Below are 23,890 nucleotides of genomic sequence, written 5' to 3' on the forward strand. Positions count from 1 at the left end.
CTCTCCAGCATTGTCTGGGGTTGTGAGGTGGGGGAGGAAATGTGAGGCCCGCTAAGTGCCTGGTGCTCTGTCAGACCTTTGAGTAAAGTCCGTCCTATCTACCAGGTGTTCCTGTTCTGTAGCTCTTGAGAGCTGTGGAAAGTGAGCAGTTGAGTCCCCCCAGGATGCAGAGCTGAATCAGGAGAGCCGGGATCCCAGTCCTGGCCCCTGCCTGCCGGAGAACTCGCCCCTCTCCAGCCTCAGCGGCCCCCCGAGGGGATGCTAACGCTTGGCTGTTCTGTGTTTCTCACTAGGTTTGGACGGTACAGCTGTGAGAAAGGGACCACTGCGGTCCTCACCGAGAAGGTCACTCCCCTGGAACTCGAGGTGCTGGAAGAAACGGTCCAGACGATGGACACTTCCTGAGTGCTGCCGTAGATGGTTGGGTACTGCGCTCGAAGAGGGGGGCAACAGAGACCCCCCTGTAAGACACTCAGTTTGCTGACTGAGACCCAATAAAAAATGGAAACCAAATTGGGGCTGAGGTCTGGGGCTGTGTGGTGGTTTTTTTTAGCCATTAAGGCACATTGATCTGGCCTGCCCCAGGACGTTGATCCTTTTCCAGTGGGTGTGTGTGCAGGTGGGTGTAAGAGCGGCGTACCCCTAAAAGCAGACGGGGTTCATGTTGGAGAAGCCAGAGTAGGCGCCTTGGATTCTTCAGGTGAGCCTCCATTACCTCCCTCCTGTATTAACTGCCCTCCCCTTGGGGCAGGGTGGTCCTGGGTGCTCTGATTTTTTCTTTTTTTTAGGATGAGGGCAGCACAGCCTTTCCCCCGCAGCCAGGCAGGAGGACAAAGCAGGTAGGTGGACGGTCTGCTTGGCCGTAACTGCGGGAAAGGGGTCGAACTCTGAGGCAAGTTTCACAGAAGTCAGAGGAATGCTCGGGAATCAGTTTGTAATAAACAGGATACGCTCATTTCCCAGACACTTAGGCCTGTGGCTGGTTGGAAGTGTCCACCTCCACAGGGTCCTAGAGGCAGAGTGGCTCTCCTGACACAGAAAGCAAGTTCTGTGTCTGATGCTGATTCTGCTGAGGGGGACACAGGAGGGTCTTGGAACTGTAAGCAGAATCTTTGCAAAAACACCTGTCTGGAACCCAAAAACTTGCAGTGGCCAGTGCTGGGGAGGGGACAGGGCCGTGACCCTCCTGAGAGCGCGTGGCTGTGTGAACAGCCTCCCAGGTTAGCCTGCCAGGAGTGGGGCAGGGAGAACAGGGAATTCGTTTAGGGCAGCACCTTGGCTGATGACTGTCAGAATTATCTGGGAGCTTTAAAAAATGCCAGGATTACTCAGGATGTCTGGGCCCTGAGAAGTTGTGTTTTAAAGGTGCTTCGAGGAGTTGTGCTTCAGTGTAAAGCTGTTTTAAAACGCCCCGAATCATACTCACTCACACAAGTAACCCCTTCCCCAGTTTTATTCCAAACACAGAGGACATGTACAAGGCAGAGGTGGCACCTGAAGAAAACCTTTCAAACCGACAGTGTTAACAGGAGGACAGAGTTCACCATGGAAACAGCAGCAGCCCATTCCCTCTTCTATCGGGAGCTCAGTCAGGCCAGGGTGCGTGTGGAGGGGCGGTGTGCTCTGTCTGCGGGGCGGAACTGTCACCACGTCATTGGATGACAGTGTGGACCATCTGAGGATTAACTTGAGTATAAAGACAACTCAATCTATTTCTTTCAGAGCATGAGTTTTCCATAAGTTCACATTTATAAATTAGTCTTCACAGTTAATCCTATTTGGGAACAAGAAGTAAAGGAATACATCTCTAGTTTCCTAGACATAATACAGTTGTACATTAATTCTTGATTTACGTGGTCCATGAACTTGAGTTCTGTGAAGGGGTAGGGCTGCCATTTTGGGATCATCTACAATGTGCTGAACAACTTGCATATTTTAGTCAGCACCCTGAAGGTAGGTATCATTAGTCCTATTTTACAGATGAGGAAACTAAGGCTCAGAGAGGCTGAGAAACTCGCCCAAGTCATGATAGGAAGTTACAGAACCAGAACTTGCACAGAGAACAGCCAGAAAGCAGGTTTTATATTTATAGCTTTGTCTCCCCTGCTTCCGTCCCACGGAAAATGCTTAACACTGATCATTAAGTGAACTGACAGCACTCTGGCAGGGGCTGAAGTGCCTGGCAGAGAGCAGGTGTCAGGAGAGGAGGGCTGGGCCGGACTGCAGGGAAGACAGTGCCTTTCAAATGCTGTTTGTCCTTCTGAAGCTCTGTGCCAGGTGCTGGTTCTCATCCTCATCCATCAAGTTATAAACGTAGATAAAAATATTAGGAAAATCTTCACTCTACTTATTTAAAATATTATGTCCACTTTATCCCTTAACAACAGAGTAAATTAAGCACACAGCTTGACTGAAATGATTCTAAGAGCTAAACGGAACTTGCTACCGCCATTTTCAAAGGCTCACTACAAATCATACAGTCCCGCAGTTCTGTTAGCATCCACCTCGACCAAGTCCTGGAGGAATTCCCTTAGAGATTCACATTACAGGGGTGTGTCATGGCTTGCTGAACTACACGCCCTGTTAACAACCCAGCTGAGATTGTTCACAACAGTTTAAAGAAAGGACTTTTGAATTTGACCACCAGTCATGTGACTGGTGCCCCTCCCCCCAGCCGCTCTGCATTCAGTCTGCTGAGAAGCTGGCCCCTCGGGAACCGCGGAGGCCTCTCCACTTAGTGGATCCAGGCTCCCGGGCGGCCGCTTTGGAGAGAGGACGCAGGTAAGGCAGAGTGGTGCTGCTCTGATAAGGCACGCCGCGTCCACGCTCAGGTGCTCAAAGTCCACACGTGCATCTGTTTGGCGACCTGGTGCACGTAGCCAATGTCCGGCCTCTGGTTGGGGTCGGGGTAGATGCACATGCTGACCAGCTCTCGCAGCTGCAGGGAGAGGACGGATGTTAGTCTCAGGAAGCAGCCTTGCTGAGGCTCCGGCAAGGCTGGAGCCCTCAAGGCGACTGGGGTGAGCACGATGCTCAGAGGCCAAGTGATGGACGCACTGTCACAGCCACTGCGCGGAGCCAGGGCCAACCCGAGGCCCGTCTGGCCGCGAAGGCCACGCTTTAATACCCCGAGAGTGGTTGCCCCAAATAATTTTTGAAGTTTCAACTGTGCATACTGTTAGGCAAATCTGTGAGTGTTGGCTGTCAGTCACACAGATGCCTGAGCCAGAGGACAAAACCGAAGGCGAAGGCTTATTGATCGTAATAAATGCATTAACATGCAGCAGGGCTGCAGCCTGCCCACCCCCTGGCCTCCACTGTGCTCATGAAAGACAGAGCTTTTAATTACACAGACACTGAGGCTGCGCCCGCCCTGGGGTGGGGGAGGGGCGCCTTGAGCCTCTGATCGCCTCCCTTGTGATAGCCAGAGTGCCAATTATTTTAATGGTAATTAAAATAATGACCTTAAAAAGCCTACATCTTAACTTGCATCACTGGGCTGACTGCATGCCCTCTTCCCCCCCTTCCCCCCCAATTTAAATACTTGCTGCTGGAGGGGCTGGCCGGCCCTGTGGGGTCATGGTAGCCGCGGGAGAGGGCTGGTCCTAAAGAAGGGGGCTCCTGTGGACTCTGTGGCCATGCTCGGGGCGTCTATACAACCCACGTCACTCCGGAGGTGTTCCGGGTCAGGCATTTGAAGCAGCCCTCTGAGTTGTATGTCACCCTTCTGGGAGTCCACCTCTTTATAAACCCTGGAAGGCCCGGCAGCTGAGCTGAGCCTGCAGCTGCTGGACACTCCTGGAGACGAGGTTGCCCAGGACGAGATGACACTTTTGGACCTTTCAGGATTCAGGTGAAGTTCATGTGACCCCCGTCATTTGTGAGTAGACCATGCATTGGCAGTAAGTGCATGTTTGAAAATGTTAGAAGTCAGGAGAACCAAAATGAAGTGTCTATTTCCTTTTCTAAGGTGACAGAACTTCAAAAGTAGGTGTGCAGGGGATCCCAGGGCCAAAAACCACCCCTCGCTCCCAGACACACAGCAGGGAAGGTGCCCGTGACTGGGGGAGCCAGGGGCGGGGGCGCAGGAGCTCCGGAGGTGAACAACGGGAAAGAGGCTGAGGGCTTTATACAGATTTGTTCATTTTAGCTTCCTATCTGGGAGGCAGGTTATGGTTGCCATTTGTAAGTGGGGAGCTGAGGCACAGAGAAGTTATGATTTGCTCTGGCATAACTTGTGGCTCCAGGCTTCTTGATGGAATTCTTGCATGGAATCCCAAATTTAAAAGAAAAACCAAATACAGCTGTTCATTGTAAAGAAATCTAACTAGTTTTTCTTTTTTTTTTGGCCAGCTCCAACTCCAGAGCACAAGCCCTTCCTCCAAGGGTACTCGGAGAACGTGGTAGGCCACTGAAGCAAAGGCCGAGAGAGCACTGAACAGTCTAGGTCGGTGGTCGGCAAACTCATTAGTCAACAGAGCCAAGTATCAACAGTACAAGGATTGAAAATTTTTTTTGAGAACCAAATTTTAAAAACTTAAACTTCTTCTAATGCCACTACTTCAAAATAGACTCGCCCAGGCCGTGGTATTTTGTGGAAGAGCCACACTTAAGGGGCCAAAGAACCGCCTGTGGCTCGAGAGCCGCAGTTTGCCGACCACGGGTCGAGGGGCCTGTCCCCAGGGAGTCTGAAACCAGTGAGTCTGGCACCAAGGTTCAAATCCTGCCCCCATCACTTGCAAGTTCCGTGACTTTGGGCAAGTGACTTAACCTGTATGTGTCTCAGTTTCCTCTCTGGTAAGATAGGATGAGGGAGGATCTGATATAGTAGACCATAAATGTGAAACGTTATTATCCCAAGGCAGTGAATGGCCTGTAGTCCTTCAGACTCCTTCACCCACTAGTGTTGATCTTGGACAGAAATAATAATGGAACAGAAATGACAATAATAGTTGATGCTTACTAAGCATTTACTATGACTAGGCCCTTTGCTACATCCAAAGGCTATTTTTGATGATGGGGTCATTGTCAGCCTGTTGCTAGACTGAGCACATTATGGGCACTGACCCTATGAGGTGATTCTAGGATTTCCCCCATTTTACAGATGAGAAAACTGAGACTCAGAAAAGTTTAGTGTCTCATCTAAGAGCGGTAGAGGGAGTATGTAAACCTCTGTGTCTGTCTATACCCTCAGCCACGCTGTGCTATAAACCTGTCATCTCATCCTCGCATTTTATTCATGAAGGTAAATATTAGCCTTATTTTCGAGGTCCAGAACAGGTGAAGATGATGCTCACACATGGTACCTAACACAGCCCAATGCAGACCTGTCGGAGTCTGTGTCCCTGGTGAAAACGTTGAAAATAACCCCAGGTGTGACTAGGTCTGTGACAGCAAGGAGACCCTGTGTTTGCTGGGTTTCCTGTCTCTGGGGCAGTGGGGCAGCTAAGGTCCTGCACCTCCTGGTCTGGTTCCTGTTGTCTGACACCAGGCAGAGCCCGTCTCCGGGACATGGGCAGCGAGCCCAACTGTCGGAGGTGTGCCCACTGCCTCCTCGCACTCCTGGATTCTGTGCCAGGGGGTGGCCGCCAGCCTGCGGTGGGGCCCACACTGGTGTCTGAGAGCTCTCAGTAACAGCCATCTATTTTCTCCGAGTCACTTTCCCCAAAACCTTCCCCCCTCCACCCTAAGGTGAACCCAAGCTCAAGCCCCTCCCCTGCGGGCTCGCTGGCCTGGCCGGCAGCAGCCTCACCTTCTCGGAGTAATGTTCTCCGGGGAGCGGCGGGTAGTCGCACTGCTCGATCTTCTGGCAGAGGGAGAAGAGGTTCATCTTGTCTCCGTAGAAGGGGCTTTGGAGAGCCGCCATCTGCAGGGGGAGGGTTGGGGGAGGAGTTTTCAGCCTTGGGGTCCAGAGTGGGGTGCGGCCCTCCGGTCCCCAGTATAGCGACTGTCCAGCAGGACGTTCCCCAAAACCGGAGGAAGCGGGGACTCCACTGACACAATCCTTGTTACATCAGCAAATGAAATGGGACAAAGGCTTCGGTGACAGAACTCGAAAGGCAGTCGGCCAAAGACGGGGCCAGCCGCCTGCAGGCCACACCCTGCCCCACGCCTCGGCTCTCAAGGATAGATGGCGAATGGGCTCTCACTGGGATTGGTGTTGGCCTGGCAGGACCTCTCGGCGCACCGGCCTATGTTTTTCTAAGTCCGAAACACCGTGGGAGGGTGTCTGAGGAATGAAGTTAGGTAGTCACCTAAGGACAAACCGAGGCGGGTGGTGAGGCATTTCGTTTTTGGCTTTCATCGGGTGGTTTTCTCCAGCCCACAACAGAGCTGCTGTCTGAGGCCTGGCTGCTTCTGTCTCGGAAGCTGGATGCCCAGACACCAGGGAGGGGCTGACGAGGGGCCTGGGACAGTGTCCCGGAGGCTCCAGGCTCTGCAGGCAGCTTCCGCTTGCCGATTCCCTGCTCTGCTCAGCCTGTGCTTGCTGTGTGTCTGGCCTGTGGTTTCCTTGTCCCTAAAGTGGGAAGAGGCTCCTGCAGGGCTGTGGTGAGGCGCGGCTGGCCCAGGAGGAGGCGCCACAGGCCGAGCTTCATCTCGGGCATCAGCTCCGCCCTGCAGGCGAGCACCTGGGGCACCGGGAAGTGAAAGGGCTGTGCTGGCCCCAGTGGGTCAGTCAGGGAACTCCCGGGCCTCACCCTGCTGGAGGGCACCCAGATGCCTCACCCCACCAGTGCACTTTTGGGGGTGTCCTCAGAGGGGCACACGGGAGCCGTGGGCAGGCTCCATGAGGCAGCAGCATGGCAGCCCAGCGCGGTGCCCGCAGCCCCATCTGCTGATTAATCCGTAATGGGATTCACGTGCTGCTCGTCACTCCGCTCTGATTCCTATCGCCATAAGGCAGCCCAGCACCGCCTGCTGATGAAGTGCAGTCGGGCAGTCGTGCCTGCCGGTCTGGCCCTCGTTCCCTTGGAGGAGCCAGGCGAGGGCTCCTGGGCTCTGGCTGTGGCAGGGCATGGGGATATGGAGGAGTCCTCACTATCCTCAGGCCTGGAGGTGGCCATGTGCCCTATCAGGGCAGGGAGCTGGGCTTGTGGGTACCCACTGGCTTCAGCTTCCATCTCCTCCATCCTCTGTTCACTCCTGTGAACGGGTCTGGTGACTGACTGCAGGAGCTGGGCCTGCCCGGAAGGGCCCAGCAGCTTCCTTACTTACAGATGGCCACGGGGAGGCAGCAGTGTGGCCTGGAGGCTTGGGGCTTCCTCTGGCCCAGGCCCAGGAGTGTGTCCAGGCAGCACCTGTGGGCCTAGAGGCCTGGGCAGGCCAAGTGCTTCCAGTGGGGTTCAGGGCCAGCCTCACCTCTACTACCGGACCAGGGGTCGGGGCCCTCTAGGGCTGGGAAGCGCCCGGACAGAGACAAGGCTACACAGCGAGCAGCCCTGGCACTTGGTAGGGAAGGATGGGGTTTGGAGGCCCCCCCCTCCCCCGCTGGCTCTGCCAGCCTGACTGGGAGCTGGCTGGAGGCGCTGGGATTAGACCGATTGCCCTGATGGTGAGCTCTCCCTGTACCAGGGGCCACTCTGGTCGGAGAGAAGAGGAGCTGCTCTTTGGGGCGGAGACCGGCTGCCTCGTTAGAACTGCCACAGCCATGGCTCTCAGCGCTGCTCAAGTGCAGACCTTTCTCTGGCGTCACGGGTGACACATGGCCTGGGAAATGGGAGCGCTCGGAGGAACTGGCGTGTGTGGCCTGAGATGTCGGGGAGAACGGGATCCGACTGCTGAGGACAGTGCCTGGGACTCCCACCGTCAGGGACTCGGACACCCCTCTGGTCACCCAGCATCTCCCCAGCAGGTCCCAGAGTCTGAACCCAGAGGCCAAGCAGTCTGCAGCCCTGCCCTCCACGAGGTCGGGGCACCCAGACCGTTTTCTGGCTCAGGCCAGAATCCCAGAGCAGAATTCCCGACAAGGTGCAGCTGGTCCTGTCTTTTCCCGCCCGCTTTCTTACGGCCCCCGGAGGCAGCGGTGAGGCCCCAGCTGAGGATCCTGGGGCGGCACTGAGTGAGCCAATTCCTTCAGCTCCCATGTAGATAAAGTCTGCAGAGCACGGCAGCCCGCTGGGCGCCTCCACGGGGCATGCTGGGTAATCAGAATAAAGCACCAGGCTCCCCAGCTGGGCCTGGGAGCTCCCACTGCTGACGGCTCTGGCTCCTCACAACCTGCTTCCCCCTCAGGGCTCTGGGCAGAGACCCCTTCCACCGCCATCTCTCACCGAGGCCACGCCTACCCGGGCTGGGGAAAGGGAGGCCCAGCTCCAGTCCACAGGAGGGTGGGCTCTAAGGGGCAGCCTGGGGACCGGGCCCCACATGGCCACTTCCCTGCTGTGACACCAGGAAGTCTCCACCTCTCTGAGCCTCAGCTTCCTCCTCCGGAGAAGGCTGGGACTGTGTGGTGCTTCCTTGCCGTTCACCCCAGTGCCCAGGGCAGTGCTGTGGCATCTCCCACGCTGACCTCTTCCATACACAGCCCACTCGGCTCCCGCACTGAGGGCCTGGGCCAGGGGCAGTGCTTTACGGTGGCTCCTCACTAGACATGGCCACCATCAGCATCTTAGGCGGCCCCAGGAGGTCCTCAGCGGACATCTGGCTGCCCAGGTGAAGTGGGTGTGGTGGGCTGAATGATGGCCCCTACAGAGGTCCTCACCCAGTCCTTGGAGCCTGTGTGTATGTTATCTTATATACAAAAGGGACTCGGTGGGTGTGATTAAATTAAGGATCTCTGGGTGGAATATTATCCCAGGTGGTCCAGGTGGGCCCTAACTGTAACCACAGTGACCATGTGAGAGGGAGGTGGAAGGTGATTGGTTACAGGAGGAGGTGTGTCGAGGGAAGGATGGGGTCATGAGCCCAGGAATGTAGGTGGCAGAAGGAACCAGCCTCATGACACTTGCCTTTAGTCCAATGTAACTGGTTTTGGACTCCTCCCTCCAGAGCGGTCAGTGACTTTATATTCCTGAGGCCATCAACGCGGGTGAGCGTTACAGAACCACGGAGACCCACCGGGGGCTTTGGCTCTTCCCGCCCTCACCGGGCTCGGGAAGGGCAGGCCTGTCCCTGTGAGGGGCAGGATTTCTCTGGCCCAGGCCCAGGCGTGCTCCACAGCCCACACAGAACGAATCCTCGGGCGTGGCTGGTGCCCCGGAACCACCAGGTGCTAGCGGAGCTCCAGCCGTGTCTGCGGATGTTTCCTTCTAATTACCAAGCCCTGGGCTCAGACGCGCCTCCCTCCGTCTGCCGGGAAAACACCAGCTTCGGGGAGTGGGTCTGGGGGAACGGGGAGGCAGCCCAGGGCAGCGCCCTTTGCCAACTGTCCTTCCAGAAGGACTGACCACGTCAGCCACGCAAGTCCCCTTCTGTGGGAGGCCCAGGGCCGTTAGCTTGAGATCAGCCCTGTCCCTGAATGTGTCAGTGCCCACAGGACTTGCCTGATTGATTTCATACTGCTGCTACGTCCCTCCCAGGCCACAGGGAGTGGCCCCACACAACCAACAATAAATCAGCCCGCCGACCAGAGCCTGCGTGCTGGGAACCACAGACACGGCCACTGCCTCGTCAGACGCGGTCAGCTGCCCAAGACAGGACTTAAGGGCTGCCTGACCCGGGGAGACTGGATGGCTCCGCTGCAGCTGCCTCTGGGAGCCCAGGCAGAGGCCCAGGCAGGGAGCAGGCTGCTCTCCGGGGGCGGGGGGAGGCTTGGTGGGAGCACGGAGACCTGGGCCGCGGGTGCCTTCCCACTGCTCAGTCTGCCTGTCGGCTTATGTTTGGGGACGCTCACAGTTCCCAGAGGCAAGAAGCTTATGGGAATCCCAAATGCAGAAGGGAAAATCGGGAGCCAGCCCTCTGGACCAGGGATCATGTCCAGGAGGGCAGGAGGACAGAGCCGAGTCCTCCACGGGGACAGAAGCCGAGCTGCACTTAGGCATCCACTGGCCAAAGCAAAAAGGGAGCAGTGATTGGCGGCAGCCCACCAGCCGCAGGCCCCGCCTCAGGTCAGGCCTGCCCGCCAGTGCCCGGGCCGCCTCCGAGCCTGGTGCCAGTCACGCCTCAAGGAGAGCCACGGTGATTGAGGTGAGAGAGGCGCAGGGTTCTGGGCGGACCCAGACTTGGCCAGGAGGACCCAAGTTCAAAGCTTAGTTCTCATCAATCCCCCAACAGCCCCAGGTCTCTCCCCCCCTCCCCCCTTGCTCCAGTTGCTCAGTATAAAATGAGGTCACACCTTGCACACGTGTATGCACATGCACGCACACACTAAGTCAAAAAGGCACCTCCTGGCCATCCAGGATGGCCACCAGGTCTGGGAATGGACCCAGATGCCACCGAGCAGGTGGGGTGCACCCTGCCCTAGTGGATGCCCACCACCAATGCCCTGCCGAGCTCACCTCGTACAGCAAACAGCCCAGGGACCAGATGTCCGACTTGAAGTTGTATCCGTTCTCATGGATCCTCTCGGGTGACATGTAGTATGGCGTCCCCACTGAAACAGCAAGGGGGCGGGTGCTTATTCTCTGCAGAGCATGGGGGGGGGGGGGGGCCTGGGGAGAGACCTGGGCTCTCACAGGGACTCTGGGCAGTGCCTTTCCCTCCTGTCGCCTCCGCTTCCAAACGAGAGGGCGGGGCCAGGTGCTCCGCTTTGGTCTGTGTCTTAAGGCTGGGGCTCTGCTTCATCAGAGGGATCCTCAACTTGTTTGGGGGTGAACACAGCCCCTCCTATTAGCCAGTGTCCCCTGGGAGTAAGTCTGTGAAACCTGATTTTTATACTGACGAGTCCTCATTCTGAAACATAATGCAAAACTTGCATTAGTTTTCAAGATAAAGATGAGAGACTTCAAAGACACTTGGCACTTGCAGCAGGCCCTGGAGAATGTATCCCGAACCCCAGGGGAGCAGTGACTGGGGAATAGTGGGAGAGGCTGGGAGAGGAGGCGCCCCAAAGGCCACGTGGACAGCCCTCGTCCCGCCCAGGGCGTCGCCTGCAGGCAGGCAGGGCAGCAGCACAGTCGCACAGGGATGCTCAGACCTCAGCCAGCAGCAGATTCCCTTCCAGCAACATCCTCTCAGACCAGCCAGCCTGAGCCACCCTCTCCTCACAGTGGGGGCCCCGGCTCTGCATATGAAAGAGGCGCCTGAGAAACCCTGACCCTCCTGCCTCTGTACCTAGAACGCCCGGATTTCAAACCCGGCCAGATATCAGAGGGGAACCGGGACCTCAAAGCCCAGGCTGATTAAAGGGGCCCGCTTCCCGAGATGCACCTGTCAAAACAAACTCGGCCGCGGTGTGAGATGCTCTTGGTGTTTGAAAGGATCATTAGCTATGAAAAAGGCAAAGATTCCTCATGGAGGCAGGCTGGGGTCTGCGGCTGCAGGGCTCCCACGCGGTGGAGTGGGAGTGACTGGAGGGACGGGGCCTCGCCTGGGCGGGACAGCACGGCTGGGCGAGGGGGGGCTGGGAGCTGCACCCCGCGGGCCTGACTCCAGCCGCTCCCCAGCAGGGAGCCGAACAGCTCCTAGTCCGGGTGTCCCCACCAGGGAAATGCAGAGGCCCAGCTCGTGGTGCCGGGTCCCTCCCCGCCCTCTGGAGCCCTGGTTTCCGTGTGGAAGGTGGGACAGCAACCTCCTGCAGGTTGAAGGGAGAGGATGGCCAGAGCAGGGCAAGAACCAAGGAGCTTCTGGAATCCAAAGAGCAGGTTCCTTGGCATTGGGCAGTGTGAGCTGCTCTGCTCTCTGCTCCGCCCCGGCATCCCACCAGGCCCCATATTCTGAGGTGTCCCCCACCCCCACCCCACCCCGTCTCTGCCCCCTGCCAGCATTCACCTGGACAACTAACTGGCTTCGTTCCTCCTATCCTGCCCATTCCCACCCACCCTACCCACCAAAGCAGGGGCCATGCCCCCCACGCCCAGCTGGCTCCTTGTCCCCCACAGGAGGAAGGCCAGACTGTCCACATCAACACGCGTACACACACGCACATGCATGCACACACGCACATGCACGCACACACACAGCACACCCTCACCAGGCTCGTCCGTGTCACCGCTCATCATCATGTCCTCCCTCAGCGAATCACCAGCTGACCCCGTGCCGCGCTGCACATGAGGAGAGGCGGTGACGCTGGAAAACCCCTGTGCTTTCAGCAGCACTGGCTTAATTTCACATTGTTTGCATTCGTACCGGTACCTGCCTACTTCTAATTCCTACAGTAAGGAACTGTGGGTGCAGTTCTTTGATTCCAAACAGCTGAGTGTGTTCCTAGGTATTGGGGTCTCACCCACGGACTCGGAGTCAGCTGGGAAACCCCGTCTCGCCCTCGCCCACCTCACTGCACCTGGGCCCCCCATCTGCTCACCTGCTCTGGCCACTCCCACCCCAGGTGCCTGCGCTCAGTGAGGCCAGCCCGGGGGTGTGCTGGCTAGAACCATGCTGCTGCTCGGTGAAGCCTCTAAATGCATGTCCATCCCGGCGGGTAAGTTCCAGAGGACGGACTTCCCGTGAGGGCAGGGCCTGGCGCAAATCCTCCTTGAGCAAATGAGTGAACAGACAGACAAGTGCAGTTTGCATCCTAGGCCTGATCAATTCCACATCTGCAGTCCCCTGATACCCCCCTCCCCCTTTCTCTCTGGCATCAGTCTGTCTTGCTCTAACACTTCGTGTCCCTAAATACACCAGCGACACCGCAGACAAAGCAGGCACCACCGGCTAGATCGCTGTGACCTCCCGTGACCTCCTACCCAGGTGTCAGCCCTCAGAACTGGGATTTACCTGCTGAAGCAGGTTTTCTGGGCCAGCTGCTGCCAGGTGTCCCGGGCTGCTGGGATGGGTGGGAGGCGGCCCAGGGACACATCTACGCAGGCTCTGTCACCACACTGACACGGCCCCTAGGGGGGCCTGGCTGGGAGGGCCGGCTACGCACTTGGCAAAGCTTCCACGGGGCCCGTCTCCTGGGAGCGCTGGCACTCACCGAGAAAGGAGGCTCCGCCCGCTTCCCTGGGGCAGGGCCAGCCCAGGTCCCCACGGCCCGGCCCGGCTGTGAGGATGGACGGGCTTCTCCCCCGAGGGGCTGGGCGCTCGGTGCCCTGGGTGTCCCTGCACCCAGAGCTCCTCAGGACCCAAGCCCACGTCCCAGCACCCGGGCTTGTGCCTGGGGAGGAGCGGCGGGCACCCTGAGGGCTCCAGTCCCCACTCCCTTCTCTGAGCCTCAGTTTCCTCATCTGTCGAATGCAGAGAATAAGCCTCAGGGGGATGAGTTTTGAAAAGCACATCTTTTTCAAGCAGCTTGTAAGCCTTGCTTTCTTTGTTGACTCGCCTCTCCGGTGAGCTCAGTGACCACACAAAACCGGAATGAAGGGCAGCCCTGGGCAGGGCCGAGGCAGCCCCAGGCCCCTGGTTTCCACGGGGAGCTCAGCACTGTGCCTGCACACAGTGGGCCTTCAGGACACGGTGCCACCCGTCCCCACACCAGGCCATCCCAGGACTGACTGTGTCTGTCCCTCCCCAGGCGGGGGCTCCTGTCCTCTACCCAGTCCGGGGCAGGGAGAGGGGAGAAAGGATCGCCCTGCAGCCAGGTCGGGACTGGCGGCCTGGGAAGCCAGCAGGTCCTGCCCCCTCTACCTGATGGGCAGGTCGCTCCTGACCGGACGGAGAGGCGGTGTGAGGCCTGCCGGGCCGGGGTGTGAGCAGGCCTCACTCCCGCCCTGACTCCCGCCCCAGGCCGCCCTGTCACGGCTGCTGAGCGGCAGGGCCCGCTCTCCCAGCCCCACGATTTGTCTTGCAGCTGCTGCCGTTGCTCGGAGCGAGACACTTGCTTGTAGCTTGTGAGCTGTGTATAGGCAAATCTTTCATTTTTCTTTCATTACGCCAGCGTGTACTGTCACTTAATTTTTATGTATGCAATCCTTCCTGACAAATATGATCTGCTGCCTGGTAATTCGTCTGACGCTCATTCTGTTCCGCGCTCTAATTATGGCTCCTATGCCTGACACCGAGGCAGCCGCTCTGCCACCGCTGGGTACCGCACCTGTCAGCCCGGCCATGGCATGACTAATGCCCTTTCATGCCAGCCTCGTGTTAGCAAATACAGAGGCGGGGAGGGGGCTGGGGAAGGGGGCAGCAGGGGAAATGGGATTTGCATAAACCCTGCCAATGGGTCTGCCGCTCAGGAGAGGAGGTGGTTGCCAGGGCAACGTGCCTGCCACCACGGCAGCCCCGCATAGTAGGTGCGCACAGATGCATAATTCAAACCCCCGCGTCCTTCCTGAGTCATCAGCCGAAGGCAATGACTTCTCCCTCTCCCAGCTGACGGGGGGCCAGCCTTAGTCAGCGGGTTGCAGAGTCTCCCTGGGGAAGTGGGTCTTTCCCCTGCATCTTGGAGACTTCAGGACCCGGGCTTTGGCTCTGCGCTGCCCGCCCGCCCCCCGCCCCGTTCTGGGGCCAGGACCCCAAAGAGATCTGCTTCCACCCACCACACCCAGCGGCCGCTCGGAGGCCTCGGGAAGAGCTGGGCTTTCGGGGCAGCCTTTTCCCAAGTCCCGATGCCTTCTCATTAATATAATAAGCGCAGCAGTCAAGTCGATGAGCCCGCGCTGTCGCCGAGCCCGTCCGCGTTCCTGCCGTTCCTAATGATGTGATCCTAACCCGCTCTGACGAGCACCCCAGCCGCCCCCAGCGGGACGGAGCAGGGCCGGGCCTGACTGACAGGGAGGGGAGCCAGTGGCTCTGACTCTCCCCTCTGACGGCATCCCCTGGGTTTCTGGCCTTTTGACGCTCTAAAACCAGAGACGAACACAGTCCCAGACTGACAGACACACCGGTTTTCACAGAGGGGCTGAGGGGCGGGGAGACCAGGTGTCCCAGGAGCTCTGGGGAAGCCCCAGCATTGACACCCCCCCCCCCCCCCCCCCCGCCCCTGACGGCCCTGGTGGAGGCTGCATGCGCCCGGCCGGGCCAGGCCTGCATCCCGGGCTGGGCTGGGACTGCTACTCAAGCTCCCGGGTTTCAGACCCCTCTCCGGCTCTCTGAGGCCTGAAGGTAGCGTCGCAGACTCAGGGGGTGGCGGTTCTTTCCTGTTTGAGCTAACGGGAGACCAATGACACACCAGGCATCCTCAGGGTCAGTGGAGCTGAGTTTCACCCCCGCGCACACACACGCACATACACACTCACCCGTGCACAGACACGCACTGGCATGCGCACACTCACACGCTCACACCCGGCGAGCAGCTCCGAGCACAGTTCTCCGGGTGGCGCGCTGTCCTGGCGCCCGGAGCCGTCGAGGCTGTGGCCCAGGGAGCTCCCGCCCGGCGTCTCCCGAACACGCCGGCCCGCGCAGGCCCCGGGGAGGCCGCGGACACGGGCTGGGCCGTGCAGCTGGCGGAGAGGAGCCGAGAAGAGTGGTTTCCGGGGCGGGGGGGGGTGAGGGTGGGGGTGGGGTGCCCACGCACACGGAGGGGAGCCGGGGAGACCTCCCTCCGCAAACCACCCCGAAGGGCGGGAGAGGGCACGCCCTGCCTGACTGCCCGGTGAACGCCTCACGCCTTGCTGTCCGTGTCCGTGTCCGTGTCCCCCGGGGCTCTGCCGGCTCCTCTGTTCTGGTTAAATGTGAAACCCCCGCCGCCATTCCAGGTTTCCCACGCAGCTGCGTAGCCAGCACGTGGTTCTGAAGCTCAACACGACCCACCTGACCCGAAACACCCCTGGGACCCAACCTCTCTCCCTGGTCCCCCGGGGCCTGGCCCCCCTGACCCAGCCTCTCTCCCTGGCCCCCCCCCGAAACACCCCCCCGACCCAGCCTCTCCCCGCCCGCCCCCCCCTGAACGAAACACACCCCTGACCCAGCCTCTCTCCCTGGCCCCCGGGCCTGGCTCTTCCCCCCCCCAGCCTCTGTCCCTGCCCCCCCCCACCCGAAACACCCCCCGACCCAAAACACCCCCCGACCCAGCCTCTCTCCCTGGCCCCGGGCCTGGCCCTCCCTGCTCCTGGGATGTGTGTGCCCACGGAGCCTGGCACCCAAGGCCCCACTGCCTTCCCTGCCACCGAGGTCCTGGGACCCCGCTCCCCACTCCCCCAGTTACCCCCGTGCTGCCCCACCGGTTCCTATTCACCCCCCAGAGGCCAGCCCAGTGCCCCCTCCGCCCGGGGCACTCAGCCCCCACGGCTTCAAACTGCCCGTTCGAAAGACAAAGGTGAAAAAAACACACACAAACAAACAACAAAAAAACATACAAAATACAAAGGCGACAGCTCGAGTGTCCCCCAGCAGAGGCACCTATGGGTGGGACACTATGTGGCAACCAGAAAGACGGGGTGACTACCCTGTGTCACCGCAGAGCCACGGCTCCCCACTCCCACGGGCTCAGCCATCCTTTCCGGACACAGGGAGGCCCAGCCAGGGCCCCGAGTCCCGGGTGACTCCCTCTGGGTCACCGTGCTGAAGAGCGAGCAGAGTCTGGGGTTCAGGAAGGCACTTTCCGCGCTCACTAGCTCAGAGGCACGGGGACTGTCCACACCTCCCCCGCGGTCCGGTCGGGTCCCGGTCCCGTCCCGGGGCTGGGCCGCCGGGCGCTGGGCACCCCCTTACCGAGGGAGTGGGCCGCGGTGGTCTCGGAGCTGAAGAAGCGGCCCAGGCCGAGGTCCCCGAGCTTCACCACGCCCGTGGCCGTGATGAACACGTTGGCCGGCTTGATGTCTGCGGGGGGAGGAGAGGGCGCGGCTGAGGGGTCAGGGGGACACGGGGAGGCCTGGGGGGGAGGGGGGAGGCAGGTCTGTAGGGGGCCGGGGCCCGGCCCTGCGTCCTGCTCCCTCCGAGCAAGCCCGGCTCCGCCCAGCTGGGGCCCTGAGCCCAGCTCACTGTCCGCACCTGGCGGCCTGGCTGCGGACCACAGGCCGCTGGGAGGCCGGAGGCGGCCTTGGTGCTGCTGTGTCCTCTCTAGAGCTCCCCCTGCGCCTGGCACGGGGCCGGGCACACGGCAGGTGCCACGTAGGAGAGCACACGTAACGAGCGGAGCCAGTGCTCAGGGGGCTATGGCGCTGCTCCCGGGATGGGACGGACACAGGTGGGGGGAATGAATGAACGAGGAATCAGGGCAGGAGCCGCGAGAGCACAGCCCCTCCTCCCTCGCGGTGCGGGATGACGCCAGCTTTCGCGAACTTTCCTTCGCAGGGACCTCGTTTCCTTGGCCCAGATCCCAAGTTCCCTTCCCTGAGCTGCATCCCCCATCTCCCTGGCCAGCCCCTCCCCCGTCCTCCTGCCCCCTCCTCCGTGCTGGCCCCTCTCCCGGGGGTCCGGGGGACCATCCGGCTCTCACACACACACCCCCGGGCGGAGACGTGTGTGTGTGTGTGTGTGTGTGTGTGTGTGTGTGTGTGTGTGTGCCGTGGAGCCCGGGCCTCACGTGCCCCGCGGCGACCTCGCCAGGACGGACGAGGTGCCCGGCACTCGCTGTGGGGGACGGAGCGGCCGGGCCGGGGTCCGGGCCACGGGGGGCGGGCGCGCACCTCGGTGCATCACGCGGCGCGAGTGCATGTGCTCCACGGCGCTGCACAGCTGCACGAAGTACTTCCACACCGTCCGCTCCGGGATCAGCCGCTTCTGCTTCTTGAAGAACTGCGGGCGGACAGACGGGGGGACAGCCGTGAGGGCTGGGAGGGGGCAGGGGCCCTGGCCCGGGCGCACGGTCCCCGTGTTCACATCGGTTCATAGGCCCTGAGTGCCCCCCGCGGTCCTCTGTGCACCCCTTTCCCCGCCGGTGGCCAGCGGTGAGCCCCCTGCAGGCGGGTGTCCTCACAGCGCTGTGAATGGGCGCCTGGCCACACCCCGCAGGCTGCTCTCAGTCACTTTTTCTGGAAGCCCCTGGACACATGTCCATCTCCCCCCCCCACCCACAGGGGGCGCTGTGCGGAGTGGACTGGCGTGGCAGAGTGGACACTCTGCCCCAGCCCTGGCCTGGCCCGGCACGGGGATTGGGGGTGAAACCACAGCTGCCCCTCCTCAGCGCTGGCACGTCTCAGCCCGTGTGCCCGCTCACAAACACAGCAGGACCCCGTGGGAACGGGCCTGGCATTCTCAGCTGGATCCTGGGTTCGACAAGCATTCACCTGCTCTGCTGCCTGGAAAAGCAGCAGAAGCAAAATACAGCTCCCCTGCTCCCCGGGCTGCACCAGGCAGACCAGGAGCACGTCCTGTCCACAGGGCGGGGGAAGTGGGGGTAGAGGAGAGGGGCGGAAGGGAGGCATCTGCTGAGCGTGTGCGGAGCCCCACCACGGGCCGGCCCTGACCGGGACTGTGCCCGTTCTGCTGCCTGGGACTCTGAGGGCTGCGTTGCCGCTGGCACGGGCAGTCACAGCTGAGCCCCGCGCTGACCCTCTGCTAACCACACAGAGCACCCGAGGAGGGACTGAGCTGGGAGGGACCTGGGCTCCTCCAGCTGTGGGGTGGTCACAGCCGGAACCCCGGCCTGGCAATAACCCCCACTCCCCCTCCTCCAGGCCCCCCCAAAGCTCCATTCTGGGGGAGGGGCCTCCGGGTGAGCCACGCCAGCTGCCGGCACAGGCCCCCAGCCCGGACCCCACGCCCCCCAGGCCACGCCAGTGCGAGTGGGGGCCGGGCCGGGTGAGATTTACGCCGTGACGCTGGCGAACCCTCAGCACAGCGGTTAGTGGGACACAGGCTGGCGGTGATTCTGTAAATGTCACGCCAAGCGCCGTGCTGCGACATTTCGCGGGAGGCGCCGGGTCTCCGGTGGCCGTGGGGGTGGCAGTTCCCGGCTTCCCACCAGCTGTGAACAATGCCAGCGCGTGGCTGTGGCCGTGATGCCGGCCCCGAGTTTGGGGGCCCTTGGGACGCAGGGTCTACTGGTCGGGACGGGGTGGAAACGGGGTTCAGGGAGGCAGAGATTTGATCTGCCCCGTCACCCCTGCCCCCCGGCTGTCAGCCTCCATGGGCTGAGGGAGGCGAGTGTTCTGGGGTCCTGGGGCTGGCGGTCCGGTGCCCTCCCTGTGGGCCGCACTCTGGGTCTCTTCTCGGTCCTCTCTGCTCCTCCCCCACCCCAGCCCCCGCTGGGCATCCAGTCTTCCTTCCAGAACACAAAGCCGACCCTGTTATTCCCGCCTGAGTCTCAGGAAGCTTCTCCATGCCTCAGGGCAAGATCCCAAATCCTGAGGCTGGACCGTGAGGCCTGGGCGTCCGATGCCTCCCAGCCCGCACTGCTCTCCCGGCCAAAGTGCTCTGTGGCCCCTCAGTTCCCATCCCGCTGGGCTCCTGCACCAACGGTTCTGCCACTGGACTTGGGGTCCCCCTCAGGCAGACTCAGGTGTCCCTGCGCCAGGAAGCCCACCCCCTGGCCGGCAGGCCTGACTGGGCTTATTCTGGCTATCTCACACTGATGGTTCTCGGCTCTGCTCTGCACCCACCCCCCTCTCCCCCAGGGCAGCACGCGTGGGGCAGCACCCCTCGGTCTCAGGACGGGCCTGGCACACAGCGGGTGCCCGGTGCATGCGTGTTCAGGGGGAGCACGCGTGTGAAGGAGAAACCGCGTTGGTGGGGGGAGAAGGAAGAACTAAGACATGATATAGCACATCTGTTCCCACCAGGGATGTGTGGAGATTAACATCCCTGCAAACGCATTAACATGTCAACGGGACCGGGAAAGCAGGTGATAACAGCTCAAGTAATGCTGCTTCCCAGAGACGCCTATTCCTAGGAGCCCGATTCCAGAAGAGCAAGCGCCGAGCCAGTGCTCAGTCCCCAGTGCCTGCTGGGAATGACGGAGGATCCGCACTGGTTCCATTCGAGAGTGTGGCTGGGAGCTGAGGGGGGCTGGGGCTGGGGTGTGGGGAGGCAGGCTGTGCTTGAGCTGGCTCACTCTTGCTCAAGATGGACGCTCACCATAGCGGCCAGCAGACAAGCCGGCAGGGAAGCCCCGAGAGAGAAACAAGCAGGAGGGCTAAGGGCTCGGGCCTGACGGTCCCACTCAGAGGCTGTGCTGCCACAGGCAGGTGACCAGACCTCTCTGAGCTTTGCTGAGAACAGTGCGGACTCAGTGAGTGATGCAGCCACTGCAGCCACAGTAGGTGCTCCATCAGGGGCTGCCGTGATCCCTGATCCTAGACTCAGTGACCTGGTCCTGCCCCGGAGGGGGTGAGGGGTGGCATGCCGGGAGGGCTGTGTGGAGTGGACAGTAAGAGCCAGGCCTGGCCCTGAGCCGCCTGTGGAATGAGGCGAGTCAGCAGCCTCTGGGAGACCCCGGCCTTGGCCACTCCATGGGAATGAAGATGCCCCTCAGGGGCTGGGGGGCCTCAGGGAAATCACCTGAGGGTCCCAGAGACCTGGCTACGGGTCCAGCTCTGTCCCCACACTGCTGGGTGTCCCCAGGAAAGTCTCTTAACCTCTCTGGGCTCCGCTTTCCCATCACAGGACACTTTCCCAGATTCACGAGCAGGGTTCGGTGCCCGCTCCTGTGAGGCAGGAGCCATGGCGGCTGGGACCTGGTGGGGAGAGGGATCCTTCCTGTCCACGCCGCCCTCTCGCGGCACACGGGGACGGGCCTGAGGCCCGTGGGCTCAGCGAGGGGGGCTGAGTCCCGGAGGACCGCAGACGGGCTGCCTGCCCCCGGGCCGCTCCCAGACCCCGCCTGCCCCCGGCGCCCTCACCTTGATCATCTGCGAGAGGTCGCCCGCGTCCGCCAGCTCCAGCACAATGTTCAGCTCGTTGTCCTCGATGAACGAGTCCAGGTACTTGATGATGTTCGGATGGTTCAGTTGCTGCCCAAGGGGAGAGAGAGAGAGAGAGAGAGAGGGGGGGGGGGGGGCAGTCAGCGAGAGACGGTCCAGCCTCAGCGCCTGCCCAGGCTGGCACCCCAGGGGCGCCCTGGCATTCGCTGGAGGGGCGGGTGTCTTATGGAAAAGGCCGGTGCGTGGGAGTCTGGCAGAGCCGGGTGACACTTTGCCTCTCAGTCTCACTTTCCTCATCTGTAAAATGGGCACAATGCTGCGCAGATTAGGTGAATACCCTTGAAATGTCCAACAAGGTGCCCAGAGCGAAGGACAGGGCAGGGCAGGGGGAGACGGGCCATCGATAGAAAGTCCCCTCGGATCTGCCTCCCGCGCCGGCTGCATCCCCTGCACTCAGACACGGTCCCGAGCCCGCGAGTGTGTGACTGTGCTGTGGTCCCACCGGCTCCTCCTCGCCCCACGCCCCCCGCTGCCCCGGAGGCCTCGGGTCCCGGCGTGAACCACTCGAACACGCCGCCCGGCGGCCCCTCGGAGAGCGGGCTCCCTTTGTTCTGCAGGAAGCGCTCCTGCCCGGCACGTCCTGCTGACTTCCCGCGGGCAGGGCAGGCGGGAGCCGGGCCGGCGTCCTGGAAGGTCCTGGCGCTGCCCTCCTGTGACCACAGGGGCTGCCGCTGGCAGAGCACCAGGCCCAACGGGGCTGCCCTGAGCGCCTCCGGCACCTGCTCACCGGTTCCCCGAGGCCCCAAGACGCCACTGTCCTCTCCCCTTGTCCGGACGAGGAGGCTGAGGGCCTGACCGTCGGGAGTGAGTGGGGTGTCTGCCCGGAGCCCACGGTCCCCGGAACTCAGTGTCCCGCCCCGGGAACGGCCAGAGCCGCGCCCACAGGCCCCGCGCACACCCCACGGCCTGCTCCCCCGGAGGGCTGTGCTCACACCTGTCTGTACCCAGGGACCCGAGACAGGCGTCTCAGCTCAGTCCACATGTGTGTGCAATTCCTTGCTCGACGGGGATGGCACACGTGTGTTCGTGGCCAAGGGAGGGGGGCGGGGGTGGGGACCGGGCCAGCTGCTCCCGCAGGCTGGCTAATCAGGAAGCGGCCCCCAGTCCTCACCGTTGGGGTCCCTGCAGCAGGCTCCCCTCTGCCTTCCAGGTTCTGGAACGGGCCCGGCCTCTGAGGGCTTCCCCTGGGCGCCATGGCCCCTGAGCTGCCGGCAGCGCCCTGAATGGCCACCCTCTGCTGCCTGCCTGGGTCCCCAAGGTCAGGGCCAGGCCCGAGCACCCAGGGCTCGGCTTCAGCTGCCACCGGACCCTGCGCTGGGGTCTCAGAGGGAGGCCCCTTCTCCGTCCGTCCTTCTGGCTCAAGAACTGCTTCATGGGCTGTTTTCCCAAAGCAGGACACCACCTGCTGACGACGACTCCTCCTCCTCCTCCTCCTCCTCCTCCTCCTCCCCTCCTCCTCCTCCTCCTCCTTCTCCTCCTCCTCCCCTCCTCCTCCTCCTCCTCCTTCTCCTCCTCCTCCCCTTCTCCTCCTCCTCCCCCCCTCCTCTTCCTCCTCCTCCTCCTCCTCCTCCTCCTCCTCCATCACTTCCGAGACCTCAGCAGCATCCTACACCTGGGGGGTGGGAGGGATCCCCAGGAGAGAGCAGCCGGACCAGGGCCACGTCTAGCGCAGAATGTCCCCAACCTCTGACCCTGGGGAAGCCAATGCCGATGCCAACGGGAAGGGGAAAGCGACCACAGATGCCACCACCACCCGCGCCCTGCACACCCCCCCCTAGTCAGGCCCTGGGCATCTGCCCTGGGCACGCCCGGTCCCGTCAGTCCTGTTCCGGCCCAGCGAAGGGGGTCCCCAGAGCCACCGCTCAGGGCTCACCTTCAGGAGGCCGATCTCCTTGACGCAGTCCTGCCGGGCCTTGGCGTCCATCATCTCAAATATCTGGGCGAGAGAAAGAGAAGCAGGACGGTTAGAACCCAGCGCCATGTCCTTGCCGAGTGGCCCTGCCCGTGAGGTCAGCAGCGCTGCCTCGTGGGCCCCGGCCACGTGCCCGGCGCCATGCTGGCCGCTTTGGGCTGGACCCTCAGGGCGACTCCCCCGAGGCAGGAGGTACGGTCACTGACGCACAGAGGAGGAGACTGAGACCCCGAGGAGCCCAGGGACTCGCTGAGGGCACACCCCGCGGAGTGGCAGGCCAGGAAACACCCTCAGAGCCTCAGTCTTCCCCTCTGTGAATGGGGCCCATAGCCCGAGCTGGACAGAGTGAGAGGGTGAAGGTCAGCCCTTGGCTGGACCCTCCTCCCCCGGGGGCCAGCGCTCACTCAGGGTGGGTCCTCTCTCCACCCTTTTTTTTTTTTTTTTTTTTTTTTTTAAATATATTTTATTGATTTTTCTTACAGAGAGGAGGAGAGAGGGATAGAGAGCTAGAAACGTCAATGAGAGAAACGTCGACCAGCTGCCTCTTGCACACCCCTACCGGGGATGTGCCCGCAACCAAGGCACATGCCCTTGACCGGAATCGAACCCGGGACCTTTCAGTCCACAGACCGACACTCTACCACTGAGCCAAACCGGTTTTGGCATCTCATCGATGTTTCTAACTCTCTATCCCTCTCTCTTCCTCTCTGTAAAAAAATCAATAAAATACATTTATTAAAAAAAATAATAATAATAAGACTTACAGCGGGCGGCCTCCACCGGCTGCCACCCTGGGACTGCGCCTGTCGCCTCCTCTGTCCAGGCCACCGACCTCACACAGCGGCCGGGAAGCTCAGTGGAGGATGCAAAGGCATCTCCTTCAGCGAAGCAGTGGTCCCAGGGGCCCAGCGGCTCTCACCAGAGTTGAAATACGTCCTGGCCAGGATTTGCTGCTTAAAACCGTCCGCTCAACCCCCTCCTGCCGTCTGGGAGGGACACGGGGTCGGGAGGGACACTCGGACCCAGTGCAGGCAGCAGGGTCGTGGGCCTTAGTTAAGGTGACCAGACATCCCGCTTTCGGCGGGACAGTCCCGATTTTTAACCATTTGTCCCGCGTCCCTCGGCGTTTTAAAACGTCGTGGGACGCAGGACAAATGGTTAAAAATCGGGACTGATCCGCTTTTCTGAGGGCTGGCGCGTC

At 61.2% G+C, this 23,890-nt stretch overlaps 2 protein-coding genes across 2 annotated transcripts in view; one reads left to right on the forward strand and one right to left on the reverse strand.

Annotated features, from left to right (window-relative positions):
• PSMB7 (proteasome 20S subunit beta 7) overlaps nucleotides 1-523 on the forward strand; it is a 50,499-nt gene extending 49,976 nt beyond the window's left edge. Inside the window, exon 8 of the mRNA XM_084898410.1 lies at nucleotides 294-523. Within this exon, the coding sequence (XP_084754536.1) occupies nucleotides 294-405 (112 nt within the window). The 3' untranslated portion in view covers nucleotides 406-523. The remainder of the gene's footprint in view (nucleotides 1-293) is intronic.
• Nucleotides 524-1,437: 914 nt separating this feature from the next.
• The window catches only part of NEK6 (NIMA related kinase 6), a 65,131-nt gene continuing 42,678 nt past the window's right edge, over nucleotides 1,438-23,890 (reverse strand). The window contains exons 4-10 of the mRNA XM_084898413.1: nucleotides 22,651-22,713; nucleotides 20,697-20,807; nucleotides 17,544-17,652; nucleotides 16,627-16,734; nucleotides 10,437-10,531; nucleotides 5,753-5,866; nucleotides 1,438-2,938 (exon numbers count right to left, since the gene is read on the reverse strand). Coding sequence (XP_084754539.1) covers nucleotides 2,828-2,938; nucleotides 5,753-5,866; nucleotides 10,437-10,531; nucleotides 16,627-16,734; nucleotides 17,544-17,652; nucleotides 20,697-20,807; nucleotides 22,651-22,713 — 711 coding nt within the window. The 3' untranslated portion in view covers nucleotides 1,438-2,827. The remainder of the gene's footprint in view (nucleotides 2,939-5,752; nucleotides 5,867-10,436; nucleotides 10,532-16,626; nucleotides 16,735-17,543; nucleotides 17,653-20,696; nucleotides 20,808-22,650; nucleotides 22,714-23,890) is intronic.

The sequence above is a fragment of the Pipistrellus hanaki genome (genome assembly GCF_964339955.1).
Source record: "Pipistrellus hanaki genome assembly, chromosome: 11".
NCBI classification, from domain to species: Eukaryota; Metazoa; Chordata; class Mammalia; order Chiroptera; family Vespertilionidae; genus Pipistrellus; species Pipistrellus hanaki.